General features: G+C 48.1%; 1 protein-coding gene across 2 annotated transcripts; it reads left to right on the plus strand.

Moving 5' to 3' along the window:
• Positions 1–31: 31 nt before the first annotated feature.
• Scly (selenocysteine lyase) lies at positions 32–27,788 on the plus strand. Of its 2 annotated transcripts, none has more exons than XM_020174514.2 (12): positions 32–227; positions 2,474–2,586; positions 5,763–5,863; positions 9,734–9,914; positions 11,321–11,448; positions 11,627–11,791; positions 12,786–12,892; positions 22,366–22,402; positions 23,488–23,571; positions 23,957–24,059; positions 25,292–25,367; positions 26,690–27,788. In XM_020174514.2, exons 1-12 carry the CDS (start codon positions 139–141, stop codon positions 26,841–26,843), a joined length of 1,338 nt encoding a protein of 445 aa, XP_020030103.1. In that variant the 5' UTR covers positions 32–138; the 3' UTR covers positions 26,844–27,788. The 2 variants fall into 2 exon arrangements, with proteins under 2 accessions (XP_020030103.1, XP_073928219.1); XM_074072118.1 differs by having other exon boundaries at positions 11,339–11,448.
• Positions 27,789–27,893: the final 105 nt, after the last annotated feature.

Below are 27,893 nucleotides of genomic sequence, written 5' to 3' on the forward strand. Positions count from 1 at the left end.
TGGCTGAGAACCTGCCAATCGGCCTGTCCGTACACGCCCCAGGCCTCGCGTTCCGCCTCACCCCGCGCGCTCCGGGGCACAGCGGGTACTCGGGGCCCGTCGCCGCGCGAGTCCCGCGGGTGGACGACCAGGGCCGGAATGGAGGCGGCCGCGGTGCCGAGGAGGGACGCGCGGGGACGGGCAGCGAGTCCGCCCGGAGGCTGCCAAGAGAAGAACCCGCGGGAGAGGTGCGCAGTGAGTGGAGGCCGGGGCGCCCTCCTCCAGGAAGCCCTCCAGGGCCTAGGGCCGGGGCCCGCCCGCGGGGACGGCGCGGGCAGGCTGGGGCGTGATGCAGCTCCGTTTCAAAGGATCCCGTGCCGCCTCCCGAGGAGTGGCCCGCGGTGGGTGTGGGACGGGGCCAGGAGGAGGCCAGCGGACGCTCCTGTGATCCTCTCGGACGCAGGCGGTGTGGATCCCCAAGATTTGCCCGTGCGCTGTAGAGGGGAGGAGGGGTAGAGACGGCGGTCTCATGGCCTGAGCACCCGGAAAGTCAGAATTAGGGGGACACCACCCTCCCAACCCCCAAGCCCAACCCCCAAACCCCCAACCCCAATCCTCACAACCCCCAAGCCGCTACCCAGCAGGCGCTAGGTGTCCACACTGCTGCTTCAGCCTTCTGGATCCTCCTCCCCAAGGCCGGGAGGAAGAGGGGGTGCCTTTTCTTGTCTGGGTCTTCCCTCTCCAACCCAGGAATGCTAAATTAATCCCACCCACCCACTCCCACTTTTTTTTAATAATCCCGTACCTGTGCCCAGGATGAGTGTGAGGTGGGATGTGTGTGTGTGTGTGTGTGTGTGTGTGTCTCACTTTAAAAATTTGGGGCCAGATTGGGCACGGGGGCACACACCTGCAGTCCTGGCACTCAGGAGACTGACACAGCAGGATCAAAAGTCTGGGGTTGTGAGTGGGGACAGGCCTAAATAACCCCACCATTGTCTTCATTAGACATTCTGCTTCTGGTTGGGAGAGAGTTTAGCTTCCCATCCAATACTGATAGCACTTAAGGAAGTAGAAAATATGGAACCAAGTAATCTGTAATTAGATTAACAGCCAACCAGCAGATTGAAGCTAGCTGGCTAGAGGCATTCAGGAAAGCGTGGACTTCAGGGCACATCCAAAATCCCAGGAGCATGGGAGAATCCCTGGACTTTCCAAACAGTCACAGAGTGGCCAAGGGCATCTGTGAAACATTAAAAAGCCTGGCATCTGCTGGATGACGTGCTCAACTTAGAGCAAAGATGGTACATTACAGCTACAACATGTCCTAGTCACTCTATGGCTTAACAGCCACAGTTAGTGGTTGTATTTGTTTCCCCAAGGAGTGGTTGAAACAATGTCTTTAACTTACAAACCAAGTGATCACCAACCATATGTATTTCTGAAGGTTTCTGATATTGGTTAAAAGATGCACAGATAAACACAACTTCATGAGCGGTCTTTCTGTGTCCACACTTTCTGTGTGTGCCACCTTTCTGTGGCATTTACTTTGTCATTTCATAAGCCAAGCCCCCAGGCTGTGGCAGCAGGAGGACACAGACAGAGCCTGCAGACTGCACTTGTGCTGCTCTGGGGAGATGGGCACTAGACAAGTCACATGGTCTCCCTAGCAGACTAGGGAGGGAGGAAAGGAGGGAGGGAGACTTGAAGTGCTGGGTGGGGGTGGGAGTTGCAGTTTCATATAGAGCTGTGAAGGTTCTTTAGAAAAACTTAAAAACATAAGGTAGGGCTAGGGATCAGGGTCATTCTAGGGAAAGAAAACTGAACGTGCAGCCTGTAATTCCAGCAATGGGGTGGCGGGCGGGAGGATCACGCACTCCAGCCCAGCATGGGCAACACAGCCAGATCTTGCTTCAAAAAGGAAGGAAAGGAGGGAGGGAGGACTGGTGGAGGGCTCAAGCAGTAGAGCACCTGCCTAGCAAGTGTGAGGCCCTCACTTCAAACCCCAGTACTGACAAAAAAAAAAAAAAAAGAAAGAAAGAAACCCTGAAAGTGCAAGAGCACAAGGGCCAGCATGGTGTGGTAGCAGGCAGGGGGCAGGGACAGCAGAGTAAGGGACATGGCTGACTGGAGTTAAAAAGCAAACAGGAAATCCTAGCAGGAATGTGTGCTACCTGGCCTGCAGCCTGCAGACTCCTCCCACCGGAGGACTAGATGACATCTGTCCGTTCAGCTGGCAGGTGGGTAAGCCAGGCCCACCGACCTTCACTCCCTACTGAGAGGTAGAAGGAAATTTTGAGCATCTGGGCAGACCCGGACTTGTCATTTCCAGGTTATTAGAATCAGGAAGGAAAGCTGTGCTGTGTGAGGCCAGCAGTGTGCACCTGGGGCTGCCCTGCCTGGGCATGACTTGCTCCTGCTAGCAAGGCCACAAAGAGCAGCTGTCCCCACGTTCCAACTCCTTTCCTTAATAGGCGCTTCCCTTTCACTCTGCCAGGAAGGTGTACATGGACTACAACGCAACAACTCCCCTGGAGCCAGAAGTCATCCAGGCTGTGACCGAGGCCATGCAGGAAGCCTGGGGGAATCCCAGCAGCTCTTACACAGCAGGTAATGAGAGGCAGCTGCCCACGCAGGGGACAGTGGGGACAAGGCTCCCAGGACAGTGAACACCACATTTGATGGCTTTGTTGGGATAGGATTTCCGTGAAGGCAAGTCTCCACTTGTAATTGTGGTCATTTTTTTTCTGAGAAGTCCCCATGTGTCATTATAGCTTCCATGATGCCATAACTAACCTTTAATTAACACTTGCTCTTTAACAAACTCTTCTCCCTGCCCCGGCTGGAAAAGATAGCTTAAGAGTTGTTTGTAAAGTCCTTCTGTTCGATTTTGCAAATACGTCCTTCAAATCAGGATCATATAGAATTCTGGCCTTTTGTTTTGTTTTGTTTCTTGTGGGACTGGGATTTGAAGTCGAGGACTTTGCCCTTGCAAAGCAGGCGTTCTACCACTTGAGCCACACCTCCAGTCCATTTTGCTTTTCTCTTTTTGGAGATGGGGTCTTGAAAACTATTTGCTGGGCAGGCCTCAATTCTCCCAAGTAGCTAGGATTACAAGTGTGAGCCACTGGCACCCAGCTGTTCCTTACCTTTTTTAAAAATGGAAGTTACCTTTAAGTTTCTTAGTTATAATTATAAATAATCTTATTCCTTTTTGATTTATTTTTGTAATATTGAGCTTTACATGCGAGATTTTGGAACAGAATTTGCTGCAAGTCAGTAGTTACATGGCAGCATTGCATCATGCTTTTCAGATAGACTTGTCTTACCTTTCTCATTTAATAAACCATCTTAACTGTGGATTGTGGTGAGCTAAAATAACTTTTTAAGCAGAGTATTTAATAAACAGAATATTCTTTGTACAGCCTGACAGGCTTTAGTGAGTTTTTATAGCCACTTGGTTATTAAAAGCTTTACAGCAACTTGGTCACCAAACTTTCACCATCCAGTGCCAGTTATTCATTAACTGAGCTCTTGCCTCATCTTCTGGACATTGCTGGATCTAATCTCCCCTAGTGAAGCTGAACCTCTGACGTCAGAGGTTGAACTTGAGAATATGGAGTACAGTTAGCTGCTGAGGAGAGAAGGCGCTGGAGAAGCTCAGGGAGCAGGGGAGCCATGGCCAGGAGGAACTCTGTCATGGCAGTGACACTGCCTTCACAGCTTTGTTTTCTCAAATTAATGAAAAAAGGTGTCCTGGTTCACTTTCCATTAATATTCAGGAAGAAATGGGGAGAAAAAACAAGAAAATCACTTTATGTGACTATTGACTTAATTATTTTTATAGCATTATGATTTAAAATCTTTGAAGGAAAACATGGAGGAGGTCTGAGGAGGTATATATCACAACTTGCTTGAAGCACTAAAGGTAGGGTCGGTGGTCAGTGGTCAGTACCAGATTGTAGCAGACTTCTGCACCCTGCCAAAGCCAAGGGGTGGGCTCTGTCAGTGCCCTAGAAAGACACAGCCACGACTAGCTCATGTGGGAAAGTGTGTTATTATACAGGGCAGGTGTGTGGCATGGTTTAATGCTCTCCCTCCTCTGCCTAAGAAAATGTATTTTATAGCTTTTCTGTGAGAGACAGAAAACCCAAAATCACAGGGGCCTCGCAGTTTTCCTCATGCAGCCCAGGGCCTATGCGGTGCTCTCCTACTCTAGGGCTGGCTCCTTGCATCTTGTCCCTTTGTCCTCCAACCCAGCTTGCCCCTGGTGGTCAAGAAGGCTGCTCCAGCTCCACCTTTCATGTTCATGTCGCAGGTGTGGCAAGAAGGAGGAAGAAAGGAGGAAGGTGCCCCTCGCTAGCCTCCTGCCTCACCTCGGCTCCTTGACACCAATAACAGTGGTGATGGTCTTGCCATGCCCAGGGGAAGTTAGGAAGCCCACGGCCGGCTGATAGCTGACAGAGGCGGCTGTCCTGGGAGGAAAGTGGGCGGGGCATTGAAGGAATCAAGAGGCTCCTCCTCGCCTCTTAGGGATGAAGGGGACCCATGTGGTGGGTGGCACTGGGGGCTCCAAGTGGAGCTAAGAGCCTGTGCCCAGGTGTCAGTGCAGCCCTTTTGCCAGATCACTAAGTACACCACCGGGCTTTCCTAAGCCCCACTGATCCCATTGCTTTATACGATGGTGTAAGGAGTGTGAGATGGCGTTAAGTGTTTATTTTCACCTCTTTTTTTTTTTTTTTTTTTTAAATTCAGGGCCTTGGCCTTGCTAGGCAGGTGCTCTACCACTTGAGCCACACCCCACCCCTTTTGGTTTTAGGTTATAGAGCCTTTCACTTTTTGCCAGGGGCTGGCCTCAGACCAAGATCCTGCTACCTGTGCCTCTGGTGCAGCTGGGATCACCACCATGCATGGCTTATTTGTTGAGATGAGCTCTTGAAAACTTTTTCCCACAGGCTGGTCTCAAACTGTGATCCTCCTGGTCTTTGCCTCCCCAGTAGCTGGGATTATAGGCTCGAGCCATCATGTCTGGCCTACACTTCTATTTTTTATGATGTTTTACAATATATTTTTGAGTAGTGCCTGCTCAAATTGTTTTAACAAATAAGATTGAATAGTCAAAAAAGTTTAGAGGTAAATGGTCTGTTGACTAAGAACAGTCACTGAAGCTTTTGTAATTACCTCTAAATCCTTTCTTTCTCTGCCACAGAGCCATCTCCTCAGTTTCCCTCCTGTGCAGTGGAGCTGGGCAGTCACTGGGGAGCACATGGCTCTCTCAGAGCAGGTGCCTCTCAACACAGAGCCTTCCTCCATACTGCCCCGAGGCCATGCTGAGATGTGAGAAGTGAGGTTGGGCTTCATGTGTTCTGTTTTGCTATATTGCTGTTTTGCAGTGTGATCTTAAGCAAATCCTTGCATCCTTTTGTTCTCCTGTGTTGATGAATGGGAGGGAAGCCAGGCAGATGGCCACAGCTTCCCTTGACCCGGTAAGAGGAAAGCCATGCCACAGGGAACCTTGTGTTCCCAGGTGGCTTCTGCATTGTTTCTGGCTCCCACTAGGTTCCTTAGACCTCAGTAGTCATCACTGACTTGCTAACATCTTACTGCTGTCCCTTTGCCGAGTCATGCAAGATGGGAGTGTGGTATTACAGCTCACATGGACAGGCACACAGCTTTCCTCTTAGAATTGCTCACCCAGATCCCTTCTGCTTTCCACGTGGCCGTTCTGCTCAATGAGCCCTAGGACTGAATGAAACAATGGTGATGAACCCTTTTGGTCTTTCAAGGTAGAAGGGCCAAGGACGTTATAAAGTCTGCGCGAGAAGCCCTTGCGAAGATGATAGGCGGGAAGGCTCAGGACATCATCTTCACTTCTGGGGGCACTGAGGTAAAGTTCTCACAACCACATTCTTTGAGCTGAAGGTGCAATATATTATAGAAGGTAGCTTGCTCTTGTTTTGGTTTGCTTTGTTTGGTTTTTTTGGTAGGACTTCACACTTGCAAAGCAGGCACTCTACACCTGAGCCACTCTGCCAGTCTGTTTTGCTCTGGTTATTTTGGAGATTGGGTCTTGAGAACTAAATGTGATCCTTCTGATCTAAGCCTCCCAAGTAGCTAGGATTCCAGCTCTGAGTCACCGGTGCCCAGGTATTTTTTTTTAAAGAAAGAAGAAGAATCTTGTCTATTTGACAATTACCTTGACATAGTTAGCCTGCACAGTGTTCATCCTGCAAATGGGATAATTCCAGGTGGCTGGTACCACGTGTAAAGTGACTGGCCTTGTATTGCTATCGCAGGAAAATTTCCCCTCGTTTTTCCCTGGAGTCACTCCTTTGAATCCTTAATTGTTTGCCCCATCTCAAAGGAACTCATTTTAAACTGATAGAAGACATTCCAAAAAAAAAAAACAGTAAGTAAAGGTAAAAAAATAATAATAATAAGAGAAGTTAGTCCAAGACACTCTACCCTGAGATGAGCACAGACTGTGCCTCTGCTAGTTAGTAGTAACACTTACCCTCTCATTTCCTCAGGAAGATACAAAGTGAACACTCAGGAGAAGTGCAGTTGCTACAACTTGCTACAATCCTCACAGCTTGTTAGAGTGTAGCAAAGTTTTTGGTAGCAAAATTAATTGGATTTTTATATGCCAGAAACAAACAGGTTTTTACTAGAACATCGAAAATGTCACCTACTTAGGAAATCAATGTAGTAAAAAAGAATTTGTAAGACCCACCAGGAAAGTTTGAAATATTACTGAGTGCCCTCAAGGAAACTCTGAATAAATGGTCAATATGCCATGTTCACGAATCAAAAAAGACTCAGTTATTATAAACCTTCCTGTTCTTTCCAAAGTGATGTGCAGATTCAGGGCAGCCTCCATCAAAATTCTCCTCCTTTTTGGTGGACTCTCACAGATGAATTTATATAGAAACACAAAAGGTCAAGAATAATCAAGACTTCGGAAGATTGAGACCGCAGTGAGAGGTCTACTGTACAGAAAGCAAGGCTGCAGTGAGAGGCAGTGGTTTTCCAGCAAGGAGACAGTGAGTTGAGACAGAGTGCACGCGTACAAGAGGGTAACCACGTGTCCTGCCGGCCCAGGATGGTCCAGTACAGTTGTCATCTGGCACAGGTGTACCAGTGCCCTCTTGCTCTTAAATTTCATAAGATCCTTATGTAGATGGAGGGAGGGCACTGGTGCAGGATGGAAGAATGACCTCTTCAGCCAGCGGTGCTGGGACAACATGTAACCACAAAGAAAAGGTACTGCAGAAAAATGGCATGAATAGCAAACTGTGAGCAGTAAGACTCACGAAGCTTGTAGGTCTAAGTTCATATCATCGTGATGCTTAAGAGAGATGGACCCCTCAGATAAATCACAAAAAACACTCACCTGGGAGGCTGAGATAGAGGACTGTGGATTTGAGTCCAGCCTGGGCTACGGAGCAAGGCTCCCATCCCCCAACCAAAAAAAGGGAAACCTTGAATTCTATCACAACAAAACAAACTTCAAGTCATCAAAGAACACTGAAGAAGGGAAGACAGCAGGAGAAGGTATTTGCTACAAGTAGCTGATACAGGACCATCGTGCAGAGTGAAGACACAGACAGCTGTCACAGGCAGATGATCCAGTAGGAAAATGGGCCAGACAGGAATCCGCCTGCTCAAGGAGCCCACACATGAAGCCCTAGGCCTCAGTAATCTGAGCAAGGAGCAGCAACCAAGCACCCCTCCACCTACCAGGTCGGCAGACCTGATTCCAGCGAGGCTAGGCATTGCTGGGGAATACTGTGACAGGAGTGGGAACGGGACAATCCTGTGGGGAGTTACCTGGTGAGGCTCAAGTCCTGTGTGGCCTGCCAGCCAGTCATTCCACAAGGGAACAGACACAAAGATGCTCACAGCAGCCTTGTTTGTAACAGCCAGAACTGGAACAGGCCACACAGGCTTCAGTGAGAATGTGTGGATGTTAGCACCTGATGATGCAGGGTGCACAGGGCACCTCCAGCTCTGCAACAGGGTGGGTGGCTCTTGCATGGCCAGGGGGAAGGAGGGAGTCACATGAGTAAGTCTGTCCTGGTAGAGCAGAGCACGGCAAGTATGGAGGTTGAGTATGCCTTCAGGACCCTGGGCGTGGTGGCCTCAGTGGCCAAAACAGACTCCCTAGTAGGAGCCACCTCAGCCATACCTGCTCTTAGCTGCTCTCCTGGTTTTCATCTGGTCCAGGTGCCATGGAATGACATGGCCTGTGAGGACAAGGGTGTGTTTTGAGGTCTGATCCACTGGTTCCAACCCGTGGCTACTGTGCTGCGATATGGTTTTCTTGGGAAGGGCAGAATCCTGTGGCCAGTGGGTCCTGTACCTGTTCTCAGCAACCACTGAGGGTGGTGAGGGGAGGGCACCGGGAGAGCTCAGGACTGATGTCCTAGCTGTAGATAGTGAGCTATCATGTGGATCACCTGTGCTACCATCCACTGCAACCTTTGGATGCTGCGTGACCAAAGGGACCCCTGATGTGAGCCAGCAGGGCCACTGCAGCAACACGGAGCCTCAAAGGCCTCTCTTTTCTGGACCCAGAGTCACTGTGCTGGGCATTAGGGTTTTCTGGGCAATGATGAGCTGGGACTTGTAAGAAGCCCATCTGATTGCCATCCCTGGCCAGCTCCTTACCTTCATTTAATTTGAGACCTCTTGCATCCAGGTGGAACACTATCATCCTCAGCCCTCCCCCAGGTTGACCTGTTAATGGACCAGGGGCATCTTGAGTCTTTGGAGCACACCCGGGAAGAATGAGAGGTTTCTATTGGCTCAGTACTACATTTAACAAGGTCCCATTGTGAGATTTTCTGTACTCAAATAGGCCCAAACTTGGAGTGAAAAGAAAATTCAGTTCCTTTCCATTCATGAAGGCCAAAGACACAAAACAGTATCATTAAGGGACTGTGTAGGGAGGAAAAGTGTAAAGAAGAGCAAAGATGCCAGCATCAGGAAAATGTGGGGCGGGGGGGCGGGGTAGAGTGCCAGGTGTGGGTGTCTAGTAACCTGGTTTTCTCACTAAAGCAGATGCTTATGTTTTTTACAGTTGTCTGTGCCTTTTAACAATGCAGGAAAAGGCTGTGGGTTTTTTAAAGTCTTCTCCCTCCCCATTCCCTCATTCACTTCCAACCCCCACAGGAGACAGTGTTTATTCACTTTGTGCCCTCCAGGGAGCAAATAAGTGTGAGTGTGTAGATCTGAATTTGCTTTTCTTCTTCCCATTTTACCTTCTTGAGGATTATTTTTCAGATGTGTATGTGTTTTCCTCTTTCTGGACAAGTTGTAGGATATCAAGGAAGGCTCGCCACCTTCTTTTGTTAACATTTGGGACTTTCACCCTCAGCACAGAGCCTTTTCCAGTGTTTTACCTCACATGGTGTCCACAGGCTGGACATCAAGTGATAAATCCCTTAGGCCCTCATGTCCAGTTTAAGGGTCCTCCAGCAAGGGGCAAAATGCTCTTCTGACAGAGTTAGAAAATTGTAATGTTAAAATGTTGCTCAGCAACAACACAGGCATGCCTGACTAGAAATAAGTCTTCAAATTTTTGAAAGTTTGAACCCTCCAAATCTTTCAAAAGCTACAGCTCACAGGCTGAAGTTCTTCTGGGCTATTTTTTGCTTAAATGTTGCCCACAAAGAGTAGCAAATGAGAGATTGTTGCTTTGTCTCTTCCACCAAGATTGTTTTTTGTAAAAGCTCTTTCTGCTGAATCTCTGCAGTCAAATAATTTAGTAATCCAGTCTGTGGTGAAACAGTTCCACGAAAACCAAGCCTCAAAGGGGGACACAGTTGAGCAGCACAGTCCTGGGGATGGGACCAAGCCCCATTTCATCACTTGCACAGTGGAACACGACTCGATCCGCCTGCCCCTGGAACACCTCGTGGAAGAACAAATGGCCGGTAAGTGAGCACAGGCACTGGCCTAGACCAGCCTCCTGACACAGCCTGGACAGAGCCCAGGATATGCTCCAGCTTGTGGACAGGTAAGTATCCCACTGTACTGATGTACTGCGTGTTATTGGCCTATTCGTCAGTTGACAGGCATTCGGGTTGTTTCCTTTGAGGGCTATTACGAATATTTTTTCTAGGAACAATTGCTTGTAAGTTTTTATGATACTCATTCTCATTTCTTTTGGGTTTATACTTAGGAGCAGAACTGTGGGTCATATAATAACTGTACTTGACAATCCTCCTGATCTTGCCTCCTGGGTCACTAGGATTACAGGCATGAGCCACTGACACCCGGCTTATGGAGAATTTTTCTCACGCCTGTAATCCTAGCTATTCAGGAAGCAGAGGTCAGGAGGATCACAGTTCAAAGCCAGCCTGAGCAAATAGTTCGTGGGACCCTATCTTGAAAAACCCATCACAAAAAAGGCTGGTGGAGTGGCTCAAGGTATAGCCCCTAAGTTCAAGCCCCAGTACCATAAAAAAAAAATTGCCTATCCAAATATTATTGATCAGTTCTCTATTTTCCCTTAGAATCAGTCAGCTTTTGCTTCATGTGTCTTGGACTCTGTTGTTAGGTAACATGTGTGTTGGTATTTGTTACATATTCTAGAAGAATTGACTCTTTTACCATTATAAAATATCCCTCTTCATCTCTAGTAACATTTAAAATTTCAAGGCTGTTTTACATGATGTTAATGTGACTATTGGAGCTGTCTGTACATCTTAGGTTTTACATTTGAACAGCTCTGGAAAGTGAATTTGATGCTCCTCCTGATGCTCACGGTTTTTGTTGTTGGCTAGTCTGTTTGGTGTCTTGTTGAAGATTTGGAGAAGCCTCTCTCTCCCACATTGACAGCCTGCTGATTGCAGGTTTCAGCATGAAGCTGGGACCTGTGCATATTTGTCCTGAGATGGCAGTGGCTTGAACAGGGCTCTCACTGACTGTCCCTGTTCCCACTTTCCTTGTTAGGTATCTGCTGCTGGCATTGGATTAGTTGTTGGACTCTACTGACTGTGAGCTGACTGCTAGTTGTTGGGGCTCAGGTGCTCCAGAGTCTAATCCAGTTGCATATGAACCTGTCCACAGTACTGTTTTTTTTGAAAGCCTCTGAAAATTGTTCTGGCCCCAGGAGGCCCCTCTGAGCTGTCTCTAGTGATCTGCTCTGTGGCTAACCCTGTTACAATCTCGGATGCAGGCCTGCTTGCAGTTACCCACACTCAGATCCCTGCTGCTATGACGACAGCCTGAGGGCTGAGCTGCACAGTGGACACACATTTTCTTTATAATTGTACAAGCTTATAATTGTGAAGTAAAGGTTTATGGTTAACCTTGGTATGTGTGTTTTGTGCCTCAGCGGTCACTTTTGTCCCAGTGTCCAAGGTGAATGGGCAGGCAGAGGTTGAGGACATCCTTGCAGCTGTCCGCCCCACCACGTGCCTCGTGACCATCATGCTGGCCAATAATGAGACTGGCGTGATCATGGTGAGTTGGCCTTTCATTCTTTTTAAGAAAATCCTGTGGGGAAAGGTGCTTATAGTGGAGTATTTTCGTGCTTCTCAGCATGGCCTCTTCTTTTTCTCCGGTCTCCAATTCTGCAACTTTCTGTCTGTCTTCATTGGCTCATGTCTTCACGCTCTGCTTTCTTGTCTTCCCCCTTCAGCCTGTCCCTGAAATCAGCCAGCGCATCAAAGCCTTGAACCAGAGGCGGACAGCGTGTGGTCTGCCTCGCATTCTCATGCACACGGATGCTGCTCAGGCCTTGGGGAAAAGGCGTGTGGATGTGGAGGACCTGGGCGTGGACTTCCTGACGATCGTGGGGCACAAGGTACATCTGCAGAGGCTCCTTCCCTCCTGTGGGGAGGCCTCGCTGCCTCAAAGGCACTGCTGACTGCCCCTGGCATCCAGTAAGCCCCAAGTGCCTGCTGTGACCATGGCCTGGGGTCTCTGACAGGCACCTTGTAGTCCTTGTCCTTAGGAGCTAGGATGCCATTTGATGAGTGCCACAGCAGGGAATGAGACATCCGAGTCCATGCAGAGTGGGGGTGGGGGAGTGGAGAGGCCATGGAGGGCGCTGAGAGATGGGAGGCAGGTGGGTTTAGCAGGCAGTGGATGTTGTCTTGGGGAAGGCATAGACAGAGACCTTGTCAGCCACACGTAGGACCCCACCTCAGAAGATATGGGGGTCAAAAAGTGTTGCTTTCTCTAACTTGATTAAAACGTGTCTCCTCAACATGGAGTTTCAGATTCAGCAACTCTTGTCTTTAAGGTGGAGCCTTCGATTATCCTCCTGGCGGCTAAGGAGCACCTGAAATGTTTTTATTCTCTATTTGGCAGTACTGACCATTGAACTCATGACCCTGTGCTTACTAGGCGAGCCACACCCCACACTTCTGTGCTCTATTTTAAGCACAGGTCTCAGCTGGTCTCCAGGAAAGTGCACGTTCAGGCCTGATCCTGAGTGTGGCACTTAGCAGTTTCACCTCATATCAATTGGAGACGTGGAACCAAACGCAGGAACAGCCCTCTGTATCTCTAGTGCCAACCCCTCTCCTTTCACAAATCCTGTTGTATGATGTGCAGGGCACTCTGCCCACCACAGCACTGGAGTGAGTGCCCAGTACCTGCTTTCCCAGGGCTGGGGCTCTGCCCTGGACACAAGGACCTGACTCCAGCACATCAGAAGCGGTGACAGGCAGAAAGCAGAGGGGCACAGGGAGCAGGGCTGTGCCACAGCGCATTCCGCACACCTCTGAGCACTTAGCATACAAGCAGGGGGTCCTGACTTTCTCACTGAGTAAATGACTGACTTTTCCTTCCAGTTCTATGGTCCCAGGATTGGTGCACTTTACGTACGAGGGCTCGGTAAACTTACCCCCCTGTACCCTATGCTGTTTGGAGGTGGACAAGAACGGAATTTCAGGCCAGGGTAAGGTAGAAAGTTAACGAAGTCTCTGACTACTGGCCATGCCCTTGTCTGTAGGGCAGTGACATTTGGCTGTTTCTGTTCTCTGGAAGCAAAGTCCACACACTACTCTGCTACACCAGAATTGGCATTATCCATCATTTCTACACTCAGGACTCACAAATCTGCAGTCTCTTTGGGGTGACTCAAAGCCCGTGAAGAAAGTCTCTCTGAGGGCTTCAGGGATTCAATTCCCTTGTTATTTTGGCTCACTAAAGACATGTTGCTGAACCCTGTGTGGCTGAGATGTGTCACTATTGTCTTCTCTGTGGGCTCAGCAGGCCACAAAGAGATGCCCTGGTTTCTTTTCTGTTAGCCCCTGTGTGCCCACTATGTACAGTGATGCTTTAATCAGGAAGTTAGTTGATGTCAGCACCACACTTTGTCAAAAACCTCATAACAGAAGTAGAAACAGAAACAGTGTGGTGGTGGGTTCCCTGGATTTTCTTTTTGCCTCTATATTTCAAACTTAGAACTAAAGAAGCCAGCAATCCAGAAACAGCAATAAGGGCAGACAAATGCCCCAACCAAAGCCCGCTCTTCCTAGCCAACAAATTAGGAAAGAGACAAGCTCAGACAATACCTGCTTTGTTCTAGCTGATCACCATGGGACAAACTGTGCTGTCCCCCAGCCACACCAGCAAAGACTGAGTGGGAAGCCTAGCCTTCTACCCACCCAGGCTGTAATGAGATGCCTTGCAGCCCCACCAGGTTGTCAGAGAAGCCATCCCTGCCCCCACTAACGAGGTACCCACAGCACAGTGTCATTAGCGACCAAAAGGGACCCTGGATGTCCACCACACATCAGTAACAAGATGCATCCCCTCTTGGAGTGTCAACACAGGCCAAATAAGGGGCTGAACTTCAACTTCTTCTGCCAGCTGTGAGATGGCACACTTCTGCCCCTGCTAGAGCAGAGTCCAAGAAAGCCAGGAAAAACAGAGGCTAAATAAAATCCAGACTCTCATCACATAATGTGAACGTGTCCAGATTCCAGCTGGAAATCATTCACCATGCCAGAACTAGAAAGATCTCAATGTGAATGACAAGGGACAGTTGACAGTGCTTCCACTGAGATGACAAGATGTTTGAGCTGTCTGATGAAGAATTCACATCAGACACAGTGAAATGCTTCCTGAGCAATTAGGACGTACTTGCAACAAGTTAAGCCGAAGAAAGAGGAAAGCAATGTAAAGGACAATTGAAAATTTTAGAACTAAAACAACAGCAGCCCACATAGACATGGATGCCCCTGGCAGGGATGGGGGTGGGCAGAGGAAAGCGTCAGTGACACCTAGAAATCCAAACAGAAGCAGACTGGGAGGAAATGGACACGCTTTGGAGACCTGCAAGCTGTAGCCGCTGGTGTAGTCTGCATGTGATTGAAGGAGAAGAAGGAGAACAGGGAGAAAAGTAGCTAGAAGCGATTATGGAAGAATGAAAGAGCTGCCCAAACTTAGCAGAAGATACCATGATGTCAGGAAGCTGAGGAAAAATAGGGTAACCCCACAGAAATGCACCCTAAAGCGTATAATTAACCTAAAAATGGAAGACAAAGAAGTTTGGAAAGCAGTCAGAGGAAAGTGATGCCTTACAGTTGGAGAAAAGCAGTTGGAATGAAGTGGATTACTCCCCTAATGCGGTGGAGACCAGAAGGAAGCACACAGAACTTTCCTGGGGATCCGAGAAAACCATCAGCTCCTAGAGGGCAGGGCAAGCAAGGCCCTGTCAGACGAAGGATAGCCAAGAAATTGTCACAAGTATGAGCCAGTCCCTCTCCACTGAGAGCTCTAAGCTATATCCTGTGACTTACACAAAACTCTGTGTCTGATGTGTAAGCAGATGCGCAGGAAACGTTGGGATAACTAGTGAAAGGAGGTGACATGTCCACACATCACTTGAACTGGTAAGCTGCATCTATTAGCACAAAAAGACAAAGAGGTGCACCCCAAAACTATAGAAACCAAAAAAAGTTCCAAAATGCTCAGTCTCACACAGAAAGACAAGAAAGAGAGAGTAACGAAGTTGGGCGTGTAGCTCAGTGGTAGCGCACTCACTTAGCAGGCAGGAGGCTCTGGGTTTGATCCTCAGCACAACCAAAAAAAACAAAACCCTCCATATCAATAATCATGTTAAATGTAAATGTTTTAAATATACCTTTTTTTTTTGTGATACTGGGGTTTGAACTCCTGGCTTTGCATTTGCAAAGCAAGTACTCTACCACTTGAGCCACCCCTCCATTCCTAAATATACCAATTTTGCTGTTATTGGTGGCACTGGGGTTTGAACTCAAGGCCTCATGTTTGCTAGGCAGGTGCTCTTATTACTTGAGCCACTCTGCGAGCCCTTTTTTTGTGTGTATGATGAGTTCTTTTTTCCAAGACAGGGTCTTGTGAACTATTTGTCTGGGACTGGCTTCAAACCACGATCCTCCTGATCTCTGCCTCCTGAGTAGCTGGGATTACAGGCATGAGCCACACGCCCACATTGAAACGTTTTAAAATTGGTATATGCTATTAATTAATATAAGTTATAATAAGTTATAAGTTATCAGTATAAGTGTTAATAACACTTTAAATAATAGGGGCTGGTAGAAAGTGAAGGTTGAAAAAGATTGGTCATGCAAACAAAGGGAAGCAGGAGGGAAGGAAATTACCAGAGACAGAAGGGACACTAGGACAGGAGGGGAGTCCGCCAAGGCAGAGCAGGTGGAAAGTGTGGGGACAGCTCAGCAGAGTGGCTCTGTGTCAGACGACAAGGACCCGACGCAGCTGGACAGAAGTAGACAGGCGTGGCTATGGCGGGAGGCTCTGGTGCCTCCTCCCTCCCAACAATGGACTCCTCAGCTGGACAGAGAGCAGGGTTGTGAAAGAAGTCCACGGTGTCACCAACAGGTCCCTGTCAGCCACCACCAACAGCAGTGGAGGGTCTTTTCAAGAACCATGGATATACTCAGAAGCTTCTAGACATCATCAATAGCTATAGCAAGGTAGCAGGATATAAAATCAACATAGAAAAATCATTAGCATCTCTATACACTAACAATGAGCAAACGGAAAAAGAATGTATAAAAACAATTCCATTTACAATAGCCTCAAAAAAAATCAAATACCTAGGTGTAAACCTAACAAAAGATGTGAAAGACCTCTACAAGGAAAACTATACACTTCTGAAGAAAGAGATTGAGGAAGACTATAGAAAGTGGAGAGATCTCCCATGCTCATGGATTGGTAGAATCAACATAGTAAAAATGTCTATACTCCCAAAAGTAATCTACATATTTAATGCAATTCCCATCAAAATTCCAATGACATTCATCAAAGAGATTGAAAAATCTACTGTTAAATTTATATGGAAACACAAGAGGCCATGAATAGCCAAGGCAATACTCAGTCAAAAGAACAATGCAGGAGGTATCACAATACCTGACTTCAAACTATATTACAAAGCAATAATAATAAAAACAGCATGGTACTGGCACAAAAACAGACATGAAGACCAGTGGAACAGAATAGAGGATCCAGATATGAAGCCACACAACTATAAGCAACTTATCTTTGACAAAGGAGCTAAAAATATACGATGGAGAAATAGCAGCCTCTTCAACAAAAACTGCTGGGAAAACTGGTTAGCAGTCTGCAAAAAACTGAAACTAGATCCATGTATATCACCCTATACCAAGATTAACTCAAAATGGATCAAGGATCTTAATATCAGACCCCAAACTCTTAAGTTGATACAAGAAAGAGTAGGAAATACTCTGGAGTTAGTAGGTATAGGTAAGAACTTTCTCAATGAAACCCCAGCAGCACAGCAACTAAGAGATAGCATAGATAAATGGGACCTCATAAAACTAAAAAGCTTCTGTTCATCAAAAGAAATGGTCTCTAAACTGAAGAGAACACCCACAGAGTGGGAGAAAATATTTGCCAACTATACATCAGACAAAGGACTGATAACCAGAATATACAGGGAACTTAAAAAACTAAATTCTCCCAAAACTAATGAACCAATAAAGAAATGGGCATGTGAACTAAACAGAACTTTCTCAAAAGAAGAAATTCAAATGGCCAGAAAACACATGAAAAAATGCTCACCATCTCTAGCAATAAAGGAAATGCAAATTAAAACCACACTAAGATTCCACCTCACCCCTGTTAGAATAGCCATCATCAGCAACACCACCAACAACAGGTGTTGGCGAGGATGCGGGGAAAAAGGAACCCTCTTACACTGTTGGTGGGAATGTAGACTAGTACAACCACTCTGGAAAAAAATTTGGAGGCTACTTAAAAAGCTAGACATCGATCTACCATTTGATCCAGCAATACCACTCTTGGGGATATACCCAAAAGACTGTTACTCCAGAGGCACCTGCACATCCATGTTTATTGCGGCACTATTCACAATAGCCAAGTTATGGAAACAGCCAAGATGCCCCACCACTGACGAATGGATTAAGAAAATGTGGTATCTATACACAATGGAATTCTATGCAGCCATGAAGAAGAACGAAATGTTATCATTCGCTGGTAAATGGATGGAATTGGAGAACATCATTCTGAGTGAGGTTAGCCTGGCTCAAAAGACCAAAAATCGTATGTTCTCCCTCATATGTGGACATTAGATCAAGGGCAAACACAACAAGGGGATTGGACTATGAGCACATGATAAAAGCGAGAGCACACAAGGGAGGGGTGAGGATAGGTAAGACACCTAAAAAACTAGCTAGCATTTGTTGCCCTTAATGCAGAGAAACTAAAGCAGATACCTTAAAGCAACTGAGGCCAATAGGAAAAGGGGACCAGGAACTAGAGAAAAGGTTAGATCAAAAAGAATTAACCTAGAAGGTAACACCCACGCACAGGAAATCAATGTGAGTCAATGCCCTGTAGAGCTATCCTTATCTCAACCAGCAAAACCCCTTGTTCCTTCCTATTATTGCTTATACTCTCTCTACAACAAAATTAGAGATAAGGGCAAAATAGTTTCTGCTGGGTATTGAGGGGGGGAGCGGGAGGGGGTGGAGTGGGTGGTAAGGGAGGGGGTGGGGGCAGGGGGGAGAAATAAACCAAGCCTTGTATGCACATATGAATAATAAAAGAAAAATGAAAAAAAAAAAAAAAGAACCATGGATATGCGTGGGAAACACGTTTGGTGACATTTGGCAAACCTAAATACATTTAAAACTTGAAATTATATGGTATTTATTTGTTTCTCACCACAATGGGTTCAAATAAGTCATTAACACATAACAGGTTTTCTAGACAATTGGAAACTAACGGCATACTTCTAAACTATGGGTCAAAGAGGATGTCTTAAGAAAATTAAACAAATCCATTGAACAGAATAAAAATAGAGATCCAACATATCAACACTTCCAGCACACAGTGAACGCAGTGCCTAGAGAGAAATTTATTTTTGGCAGTACTGGATTTGAACTCAGGGCCTCACTCCTGCTAGGTAGGTGCTCGATCTACCCCTTGAGCCACTCCACTAGCCCTTTTTACTTTCAGTTATTTTTCAGGTATGGTCTCAAGTTTTTCCTATGGCCAGCCTCAAACCATAATCTTCCTACTCATGGCTTCCCACATAGCTGGGGCCACAGGCGTGGCTACCACTGGCCGGCTTGTTTATTGAAGCAGGGTCTTGCTAACCTTTTGCCAGGCTGGCCTTGAACTGTGATCCTCTTTATCTCTGCCTCCCAAGTAGCTGGGATTACAGCCATGAGCCAAGAAGCCCTGCCCCAAGGGGGAAATTGATAGTGCTAAGATACATGTTAGAGAAGAGGAAAAGCGTCAGGTCAGTGATCTAAACTCTCACCCTGAAGAACTTGGAAGAGGAAACTAAAGAAGGCAAGGCAAACAGAAAGGAAGAAGTAAAGTAAGAGCAGAAATAGTGGGATTGAAAACAGAAAAACAAGAAACAACCAGGGAACCAGAGCTGGCTCTTTGAAGAACAGATCAATAAAACTAATAAACCTCTAGCAAGGCAGACAAAGAAAAAGAGAGAAAACATCCGATCAGAATGAAGCTCCCCAAGGGCTGGAGGAGGTGTGGCTCAAGCAGTAGTCTGCAGAGCCTGGGCCTGGTGATATATGCCTGTAATCCCAGTACTCAGGAGGCAGAGGCAGGGAAGATTGTGAGTTCAAGGCCAGCCTAGGGCTACATAGCAAGACACTGTCTCAAAAACAACAAAACAGACCAATCTCTAAGCCCAGATGAGTTCACTAGTGAATTTTACCAAATGTTTTAAATAAAACTATTGCTATAAAGGGGAGGGGCACTTGAGGAAGGACACTTGAGGAGGGGGCATTTGCCAATTCATTTTTTCTTTGCAGTGCATGGTTTTGAACCCAGGGCTATGAGCATGCCAGGCAAGCATTGAGCTACCTCCCCAGTCCTCTGGTTCGATTTTTGAAGCTAGTATTATCCTGATACAAAAACTGAAGACAAAACAAAGCAAAACCTACAGACCACTATCCCTCATGAATTTAGATGCAAAAATCTTTTTTTTCTTTTATTATTCATATGTGCATACAAGGCTTGGTTCATTTCTCCCCCCTGCCCCCACCCCCTCCCTTACCACCCACTCCGCCCCCTCCCTCTCCTCACCATCCCCTCAATACCCAGCAGAAACTATTTTGCCCTTATTTCTAATTTTGTTGTAGAGAGAGTATAAGCAATAATAGGAAGGAACAAGGGGTTTTGCTGGTTGAGATAAGGATAGCTATACAGGGCATTGACTCACATTGATTTCTGTGCGTGGGTGTTACCTTCTAGGTTAATTCTTTTTGATCTAACCTTTTCTCTAGTTCCTGTTCCCCTTTTCCTCTTGGCCTCAGTTGCTTTTAAGGTATCTGCTTTAGTTTCTCTGCGTTAAGGGCAACAAATGCTAGCTAATTTTTTAGGTGTCTTACCTATCCTCACCCCTCCCTTGTGTGCTCTCGCTTTTATCATGTGCTTAAAGTCCAATCCCATTGTTGTGTTTGCCCTTGATCTAATGTCCACATATGAGGGAGAACATACGATTTTTGGTCTTTTGGGCCAGGCTAACCTCACTCAGAATGATGTTCTCCAATTCCATCCATTTACCAGCGAATGATAACATTTCGTTCTTCTTCATGGCTGCATAGAATTCCATTGTGTATAAATACCACATGTTCTTAATCCATTCGTCAGTGGTGGGGCATCTTGGCTGTTTCCATAACTTGGCTATTGTGAATAGTGCTGCAATAAACATGGGTGTGCAGGTGCCTCTGGAGTAACCTATGTAACAGTCTTTTGGGTATATCCCCAAGAGTGGTATTGCTGGATCAAATGGTAGATCGATGTCTAGCTTTTTAAGTAGCCTCCAAATTTTTTTCCAGAGTGGTTGTACTAGTTTACATTCCCACCAACAGTGTAAGAGGGTTCCTTTTTCCCTGCATCCTCGCCAACACCTGTTGTTGGTGGTATTGCTGATGATGGCTATTCTAACAGGGGTGAGGTGGAATCTTAGCGTGGTTTTAATTTGCATTTCCTTTATGGCTAGAGATGGTGAGCATTTTTTCATGTGTTTTTTGGCCATTTGAATTTCTTCTTTTGAGAAAGTTCTGTTGAGTTCACATGCCCATTTCTATTGGTTCATTAGTTTTGGGAGAATTTAGTTTTTTAAGTTCCCTGTATATTCTGGTTATCAGTCCTTTGTCTGATGTATAGTTGGCAAATATTTTCTCCCACTCTGTGGGTGTTCTCTTCAGTTTAGAGACCATTTCTTTTGATGAACAGAAGCTTTTTAGCTTTATGAGGTCCCATTTATCTATGCTATCTCTTAGTTGCTGTGCTGCTGGGGTTTTGTTGAGAAAGTTCTTACCTATACCTACTAACTCCAGAGTATTTCCTACTCTTTCCTGTATCAACTTTAGAGTTTGGGGTCTGATATTAAAATCCTTGATCCATTTTGAGTTAATATTGGTGTAGGGTGATATACATGGATCTAGTTTCAGTTTTTTGCAGACTGCTAACCAGTTTTCCCAGCAGTTTTTGTTGAAGAAGCTGCTATTTCTCCAAAGATGCAAAAATCTTTCACAAAATGCTAGCAAATAGAATTCAGCAATACCCAAAAAGAATAATAGACTGATCAAGTGGAGTTTCTTCTGGGGATATGAGTATGGTTCAGTATTCAAAAATCAATCAATGTAATCCATCATGTTAGTAAACTAATAAATAAAGAAGAAAAACAATGTGATCGTATTATTTGATGCAGAAAAAACACTTGACAATATTCAGAATTGATTCATGTTAAAAACTCTCAGCGTAACCAGATTAGAGGTCGAAGGGTCTCTGCGTGAGACTGACAGCCAGCATTGTACTTTCATTGGACACACCTGAGGGCCGCGCCCCTGTGACTGGAAACAAAGCGCTGATGTCCAAGTCTACATGCCTGTTCAGCACAGTGCTGGGAGTTGTAGTCAGCATAGCACAGCAAGGAAACAAAGTAAACCTCAAAAAGGAGAAGGCAGGCTGGGCCTCATCAGAGCTAGGGAAAGTACTGGAAAACTTCTAGGACTAGCAAGTAAATTCAGCAAGGCTCCAGGACACAAGACAAATATTTTTAAAATGTGTTTTTATATACTAGTAATGAAGAGATGGACAATAAAATACAGTGAAAATACTCAGATAAATATCTAACAATGTGTGCAGGACTTGCATGCTGAAAACTACACAATGTGGATGAACTAAATCAACGGCAAATAAGAGCTATCCCGTGTTCATGGATTGGAAGATTGGACATAGTGAAGATATCGGTTCTCCCCAAAACTGAGATATAAAGCCTACTTCAGTTTTTCTCAAATTCCATCAGTCAGATCAATGGAAGAGAATTGACAGCCAGAAATATTCTTGCATGGCTTTTGACAGAGACACAGATCAGTTCAGTTGGGGAAAGAGCCTTTTGACAGATGGAGAAGGTGGTTTTCAGTTCATTCTGTGAAGCTTCTGTCACCCCAATATTTCTGTCACCCCAATACCAAAACCAAGGCAATACAATGAGGCCATCACCACATCCCTATCAGAATGACTAAAATAAAGTGTGGCTCCAGGGTGTGAGAATGACTGGGGGTCCCTGCCCCCCTCCTCTGCTGGTAACCGGGCACAGTGTTGGGAGTGGGCCATTCAAGCTCTTCCCTGCTTTGGTATGGGGACCAAAGAGACATGAGCTGGGTCCTGTAGGAGGAGGAGGGTTTTCTCTTGGAAAGCAAAGGGCCCATATAAGATTGCCACTGTGGACATCCTGCATGTGCTGGCCACAGTGGGCCCTGTGACCTGCTGCTGCCACAGAGTGCCATAAGGCTCATGTTCAGGAAAAGTGTGACTCTGGACTTAAACTGGCTTTCATGTAGACAGGATTCCTTCCTGGATAGGAGTTCACTCTGCCTGATTACTTGTCTCCTACAGGACGGAGAACACCCCCATGATTGCCGGCCTAGGGAAGGTAAGCCTGGTGACCTTGAACAGGTGGCATTTGCTTTGCCTGCAGTCTCTCAGCAGTGGTAGTGGGGACCCTGGCTTCATGGGGATTGCTTTTTGTGAGGAAAAGCCTAGGATTCTGTGATGGGCTTGGAGAGCTGCCCTTGCAGACCTGCAGGGCAGGTTGCACTCGAGCAGCATTTAAAAAGGAAAGACTGTTTATGCCTTCTAGAGCCTCCTGACGTAAGAAGTAGCAGTACTGTCTTCACCATGGGCAGTCAGGCCCTCGCTCCAGTGGCAAGTCCTGACCTTTCTCACGGGACTCCACATCTCCTGCTGCTTGCGGCACATTTCCTTAGGGTCTAAAACCTTCCGGGCCGTCCACCCTTCTTACCCCATCCATGTCCTTGCTGGGTGTTCAAGATCCCTCCAGCCCTTCCTGTCCTGTGCCCTGCCGCTAATGCAAAAGCCAATGCTGTCTCTCTTATTCCAGGGAGCCAAGGCTGCCTCTATCCCTTCTGCAGCCCTCAGCCCTAGACCAGGGGTCCCTGACAGGGCTCCTGCCATGCCTTCTGCGGGGCCCTGCTGAGGTCTGCACCTGCTCATCTCAGCCCCTACTTAGCAGTAACTGTTTGCCCCAGGACTCTTATGTTCCAACCCAACCTGCATACCCCTCCCATTCACCTGCTCACCTTCGCCACAGTGGCCTGCATGTCACAGAAGCGGCACTGTCACTCCTCTGCAGTACCTTTGCTGACCATCTTTTCTGCCCATGACAGCTGTCTCCATCCATAGGCTTCCCAGGGGTCCACATGGTGCCCTCACTATGCAAGTCTGCCCCAGCTCTCCTTGTTTTTTCCCTCTCTGGCTTGCATGTTCCTGAGGAATTGGGGTCCCTTTGGGTCTTAATTGCTATGGAGCCATCAGAAAATACCTGGTAATCCATGATGAACAAGCACAGCTTATTGCACTGGCATGCAATAAGTGCTGCCCTTCAGGAGGGTGGGTGGTAGCCAGGAAATGCCACTGCTCTGTGTGAAGCTGCCTTTTCTCCCTGGCTTTAGCATACTTGGGTGGGCTCCCTGCAGTATTGTATGTCTGTGTCCTTAGGCAGCTGAGCTGGTGACCAAGAGCTGTGAGGTTTATGAGGCTCACATGAGGGATGTCCGTGACTACCTGGAGGAGAGGCTGCAGGTGAGCGGCCGGTGGCTCTGTGGCTTTACCTGCCTTTGGGGAGGTGCATAGGATGGGGGACTGGGCAATGCAGGCAGGTCCTGGACACGAGGACCTTGTGATAGAAACTCATTCTCAGGAGCGAGGAAGGTCATGAGAAAAAGAGGAAGGAAGTGGATGGTGGGAAGTGACTCGCATACCAGGATCAGGTCAGCCATCTGTTCCATACATACATGGAGACACATGTCTGTAGAAGGCCCATATGTGCTCAGAGCATTTACTTCTCAGATTCTGTCCCCTTAGCTCATATAAGTAGATGCTTATTCTAAGATAAATATTTACATGTTGAGATTCTGTTTCCCAGAAACAGGTACGGTTGTCCTGAATATTTCATTTGTTTTTTCAGGCTGAATTTGGTAAGAAGAGAATCCATTTGAACAGCCAGTTTCCAGGGACAGAGCGGCTCCCCAACACCTGTAACTTTTCCATCCAGGGGCCCCAGCTTCAAGGTGACTGCCTGTCTTGCGCTGGTCTCTCCGTGCTGTGTGCTGTGCGTGGATTCATGAATTCGGGTCTGAGGCAGCACCTTCCCCCTGTCCTCAGCTGCCCCAAGAACAACACGGCTCATGGCGTTAGTGGGGTATACACCGGGGTAGATGGTCAGGTCGGCCCAATACCAAGCGCGGGCTCCCCTGCAAGTCCTCTGGTTTGTGGCTTGCTGCGGCTCTGGTCACGAGCACCTTCCTTGCAGACCTCGCTCCTTTCGGGAATGCCCTGAGCGTGGACAGTGGTTGGATCCCACGCCAGCCATTAGATGTCAGGGAAGGAGGTAAAATCAAGCTAGTCTAATTTCATACAATGTATAATGAGAGGAAGGGAAAGGAGAGGCATGCAGCTTTAACAACTGGCAATGAGTGAGGAGGGAGCATGGATTCCCTGGGTTCCTGTGTCATCTGCACCCACACCAGGGCCAGTTAGGATTTCGTCCCTCCCTGATGTGTAAAACTTGGCCCTGATTCCCCGAGAGTCTCAATACTGGGGCCTAACCCAGCATGTTTCATTCGGTGGGGGGTCTGGTGGCCCAGAGAGCACACCTGTGTCACACCCAGATGGCTTTTGACTTCTTAGAAGAGGATATTGCTTCATGTTCCCCTGGATTACACTGAGAAACCTGCTGTCCTCTTGGGACAAGGTGGAAACCCTGGGCTGCGTAACTGGGATCCTGGGCTAAGACGCAGTCTCGCTGGCCAGGAAGCATGAGGCAGGTTCATCTCGCCAGACTGCCTGTTGTGTGGAGAGTTTTCCCCTACTGTCTTCCGGGGACAGCTTTGTGCTCAGCAATGACCTGTGTGAAATGGGGCAGACCCACTGTGGGCTCTTAGAATGTTTAATCCTGTACTTGTAAGAGAAGAGGGCAGCACCCCCTGCTGAGTAGAGGGCCCAGGGGTCTGACCACAAACGCAGTGCAGACTTCAATGTGTCCAGCAAGGCAGCCCATCAGAATGCTGGGGTCTTACAAGTCATTGCTCAGCGATTCCGTTCTCAAGGCCAGGCCTAGGAGACAATAGTGTCAGCTTTGCTGCAGCCATTGGAGAGAGGCCCTTCTCCTTGGCTGCTGTGTTCTGCCTTCCTGGAATTCCATGGGTGGCTGGAGGGGACAGACCCAGGCCCAGGGGCTAGGGAAGAGTGGGGAAGAGCAGGTAGAGAGTCCTGGGTCTCAGGACACACACTGTCTTTGCAGGCTACATGGTACTCGCACAGTGCCAGACACTGCTGGCCAGCGTGGGGGCTGCGTGTCACTCGGACCATGGGGACCAGTAAGTACTCTTGCCCAAAGGCCATCTCTGAGGCAGAGGGGGTGGAAACAGAGGACCTTGGTCACCCAAGCTGCAGACCTGCTGCAGGAAAGAAGAGGCCATTCAGGCTGCTGCAAGGGTGGGTGCTGAAGTGGGAGTGAAGCCAAAAGGCCAAGGCCAGCTGGAGTGCAAAGAGAGCTGAGGGTACAAGTGGGGATGCAGAGGCCACCCAGAACAGAGTGCTGAGGTGGCAACACTCAGGGAATGCTCACCACAGCCCCCATGGGAAGGTCTGTGAAGACCTCTTTCTCAGATGCGGTGGCTGAGGCATGGAGTGATCAAACTGGCAGACACAAGGCTTAAGGCTTAGCCACAGAGGCAGGGGAGGGTGGTAGCATAGCCCAAAGGGACGAGTGGCCAGTGGCCCTGAGAGGACAGGAGAGTAAACCCTCTGGTGTCTTCTGTACCTTCCCAGCACAGGGGAAGTGTGGCATTGAGGAGGCGGAAAGGGACTTGACTGACTAGGAACCCACAAAGGTGTCACTAGAGCCTCAGGGACCCGGTGGGGGGCCCTCTGCAGGGCTCACTGCTGAGGAGGCTTGTGGGACCAGTGCTGGCTTTAGCCCAGTTCCTTGGCTGATGGTGGTGGGGGGACAGCAGGTGAGCCAAGAGGCAAGGCCAGTCAGTGCCCTCACCCGATGTGATGACACTGAGTGGCAGGAGGGACGACCCTTTGTCCTGTCACCTGGCTCTGAGGATGTTTAGCTGGGCAGTTTGGGTGGGGGCTGTTCTAGTGCATGGGCAGCCAAGAATGGGCCCTTAGTTAGGACCCCAATAGTCCTGCAGCAGGGACTCCTCCCCTGCGTCAGCCAGCTGGGCCCAGAGTCTGCTGAGCATGTGCCATGGCCAGCACCCTGCGGGCGCTCTGCTCCTGCTGTGTCAGTATGAGTGACCTCCACAGGTTCGGATCCAGGGACAAGATGGGCCAAGAGCCTGGGGCTGAGTGCCCAGCCCAAATCAGTTGACTGCCTCAGGGAAGAAGGTCTTAGCGTATAAGGGGTGAGGCAGGCCCAGAACAGGGAGAACAGGGGAGACTGCAGGGACTGTCACTATGGGTGACCTTGGAGGAATATTGTCAAGGGAGTTCAGTGCAGGAGGAGGCCAGAGGGCAGGTAGGGAGGTGGTGGGGCTACACATTCAGCCAAGCAGGTGAGCACTGGGTCGACAACAGACCCGACATGGGGACTTGGCCTAGAAGAGGGGCAGCATGTCTTCCAGTGTCCGAGGAGCACAAGGAGAACTCTTTTGAGCAGCAGCTGACACTGGTCTCCCACTCCCCCCAGGCCATCCCCAGTGCTGCTGAGCTGTGGTATCCCCTTTGACGTGGCCAGGAATGCACTCCGGCTCAGCGTGGGTCGCAGCACCACCAGGGCCGAGGTGGACCTCGTCGTGCAGGACCTGAAGCAGGCAGTAGACCGGTTGGAGGCTCAGACCTAAGGTCAGGGCCTACCCTTGCCCTTGGTGGCCAGAAGGTGGCCTTGGCCACTTGCTCATAGGAAGTGCCTTACCAGGGCACCCCGCACCTATCCTGTCCCCTCGTGGGAGCTGCCCTGGGATGACTGATTTCTCCAGGTCTTTGTTCTGCCCCAGGGGCTGAGCACTGGGCATTTGTGTGCCCTTCCTCCCTTAGACGTGGGTCTGCCTGGCTCACTGACCCCAGTCCAATCCCTGCAAGCCCAGGGCACCAGTGCCCACATGGAAATAGAGTCACTTGGGCTGGTCCACACTCCCCACAGGAATCAGGCCAGCCTGTTGGAGCACCCCATCATGGAAGGCGGTGGTTTATCTGGAGATAAAATTCAAGTCTCTACTCCATTGTCACTTGGGTGCGTCATATAAATAGGAAAGTTTCTTGCTTGGCTCATGGTTAATATGCCATTTGCAGAGCAGTCTTCCTGGGCCCTTCCTAACCTTTCCAAAGGCAGCCTCGATGGGCCCTGCCATCCTCTTCCCCTGACCTCAGTATTCAGTGACCTCTGCCCACTGGGTGGAGGCCGTGGCCCATCTTGCCTCCAATACCTGACTGTCCTGAGGCCTCATGCACAGCAGGACGCCCTCCGGCAGACATGCTCTGCTCACATCCCTCCCCATCTTCTCCCCTCTCATTTCCTCAGGGATTCCACTCAGTGTTGCTGACAGGGTGGCACTTCATGTGCCATGTCAGATCATCCCTAACTCGGCTTTCGTCTTATTTGCAAAAAGTTCTTCATCTTCACAGGATGTGCGGCACACACATCCCCTGCTGGTATTTTCATAGGAATGATTTTCAGGGAATAATGTTTTTAATGTGTGGTTTTAAGGTACATAGACCTACATGATGGCACTGAGGAAGTGATTGTCAGAAGCTAAATGAACTAATAAAAGATTCTATGCTTGCTCAGATGTCTTGGGTTTTCCTGGCAGGCCCTGTGGGCCAGAGTCTGTCCGCCTGTCTGTCTGAGTCTGTGGGGTGGGGGGCATTGAGGGTGGTGCAGCTCTCTGTCACTG

The sequence above is a fragment of the Castor canadensis genome, chromosome 4 (genome assembly GCF_047511655.1).
Source record: "Castor canadensis chromosome 4, mCasCan1.hap1v2, whole genome shotgun sequence".
NCBI lineage: Eukaryota > Metazoa > Chordata > Mammalia > Rodentia > Castoridae > Castor > Castor canadensis.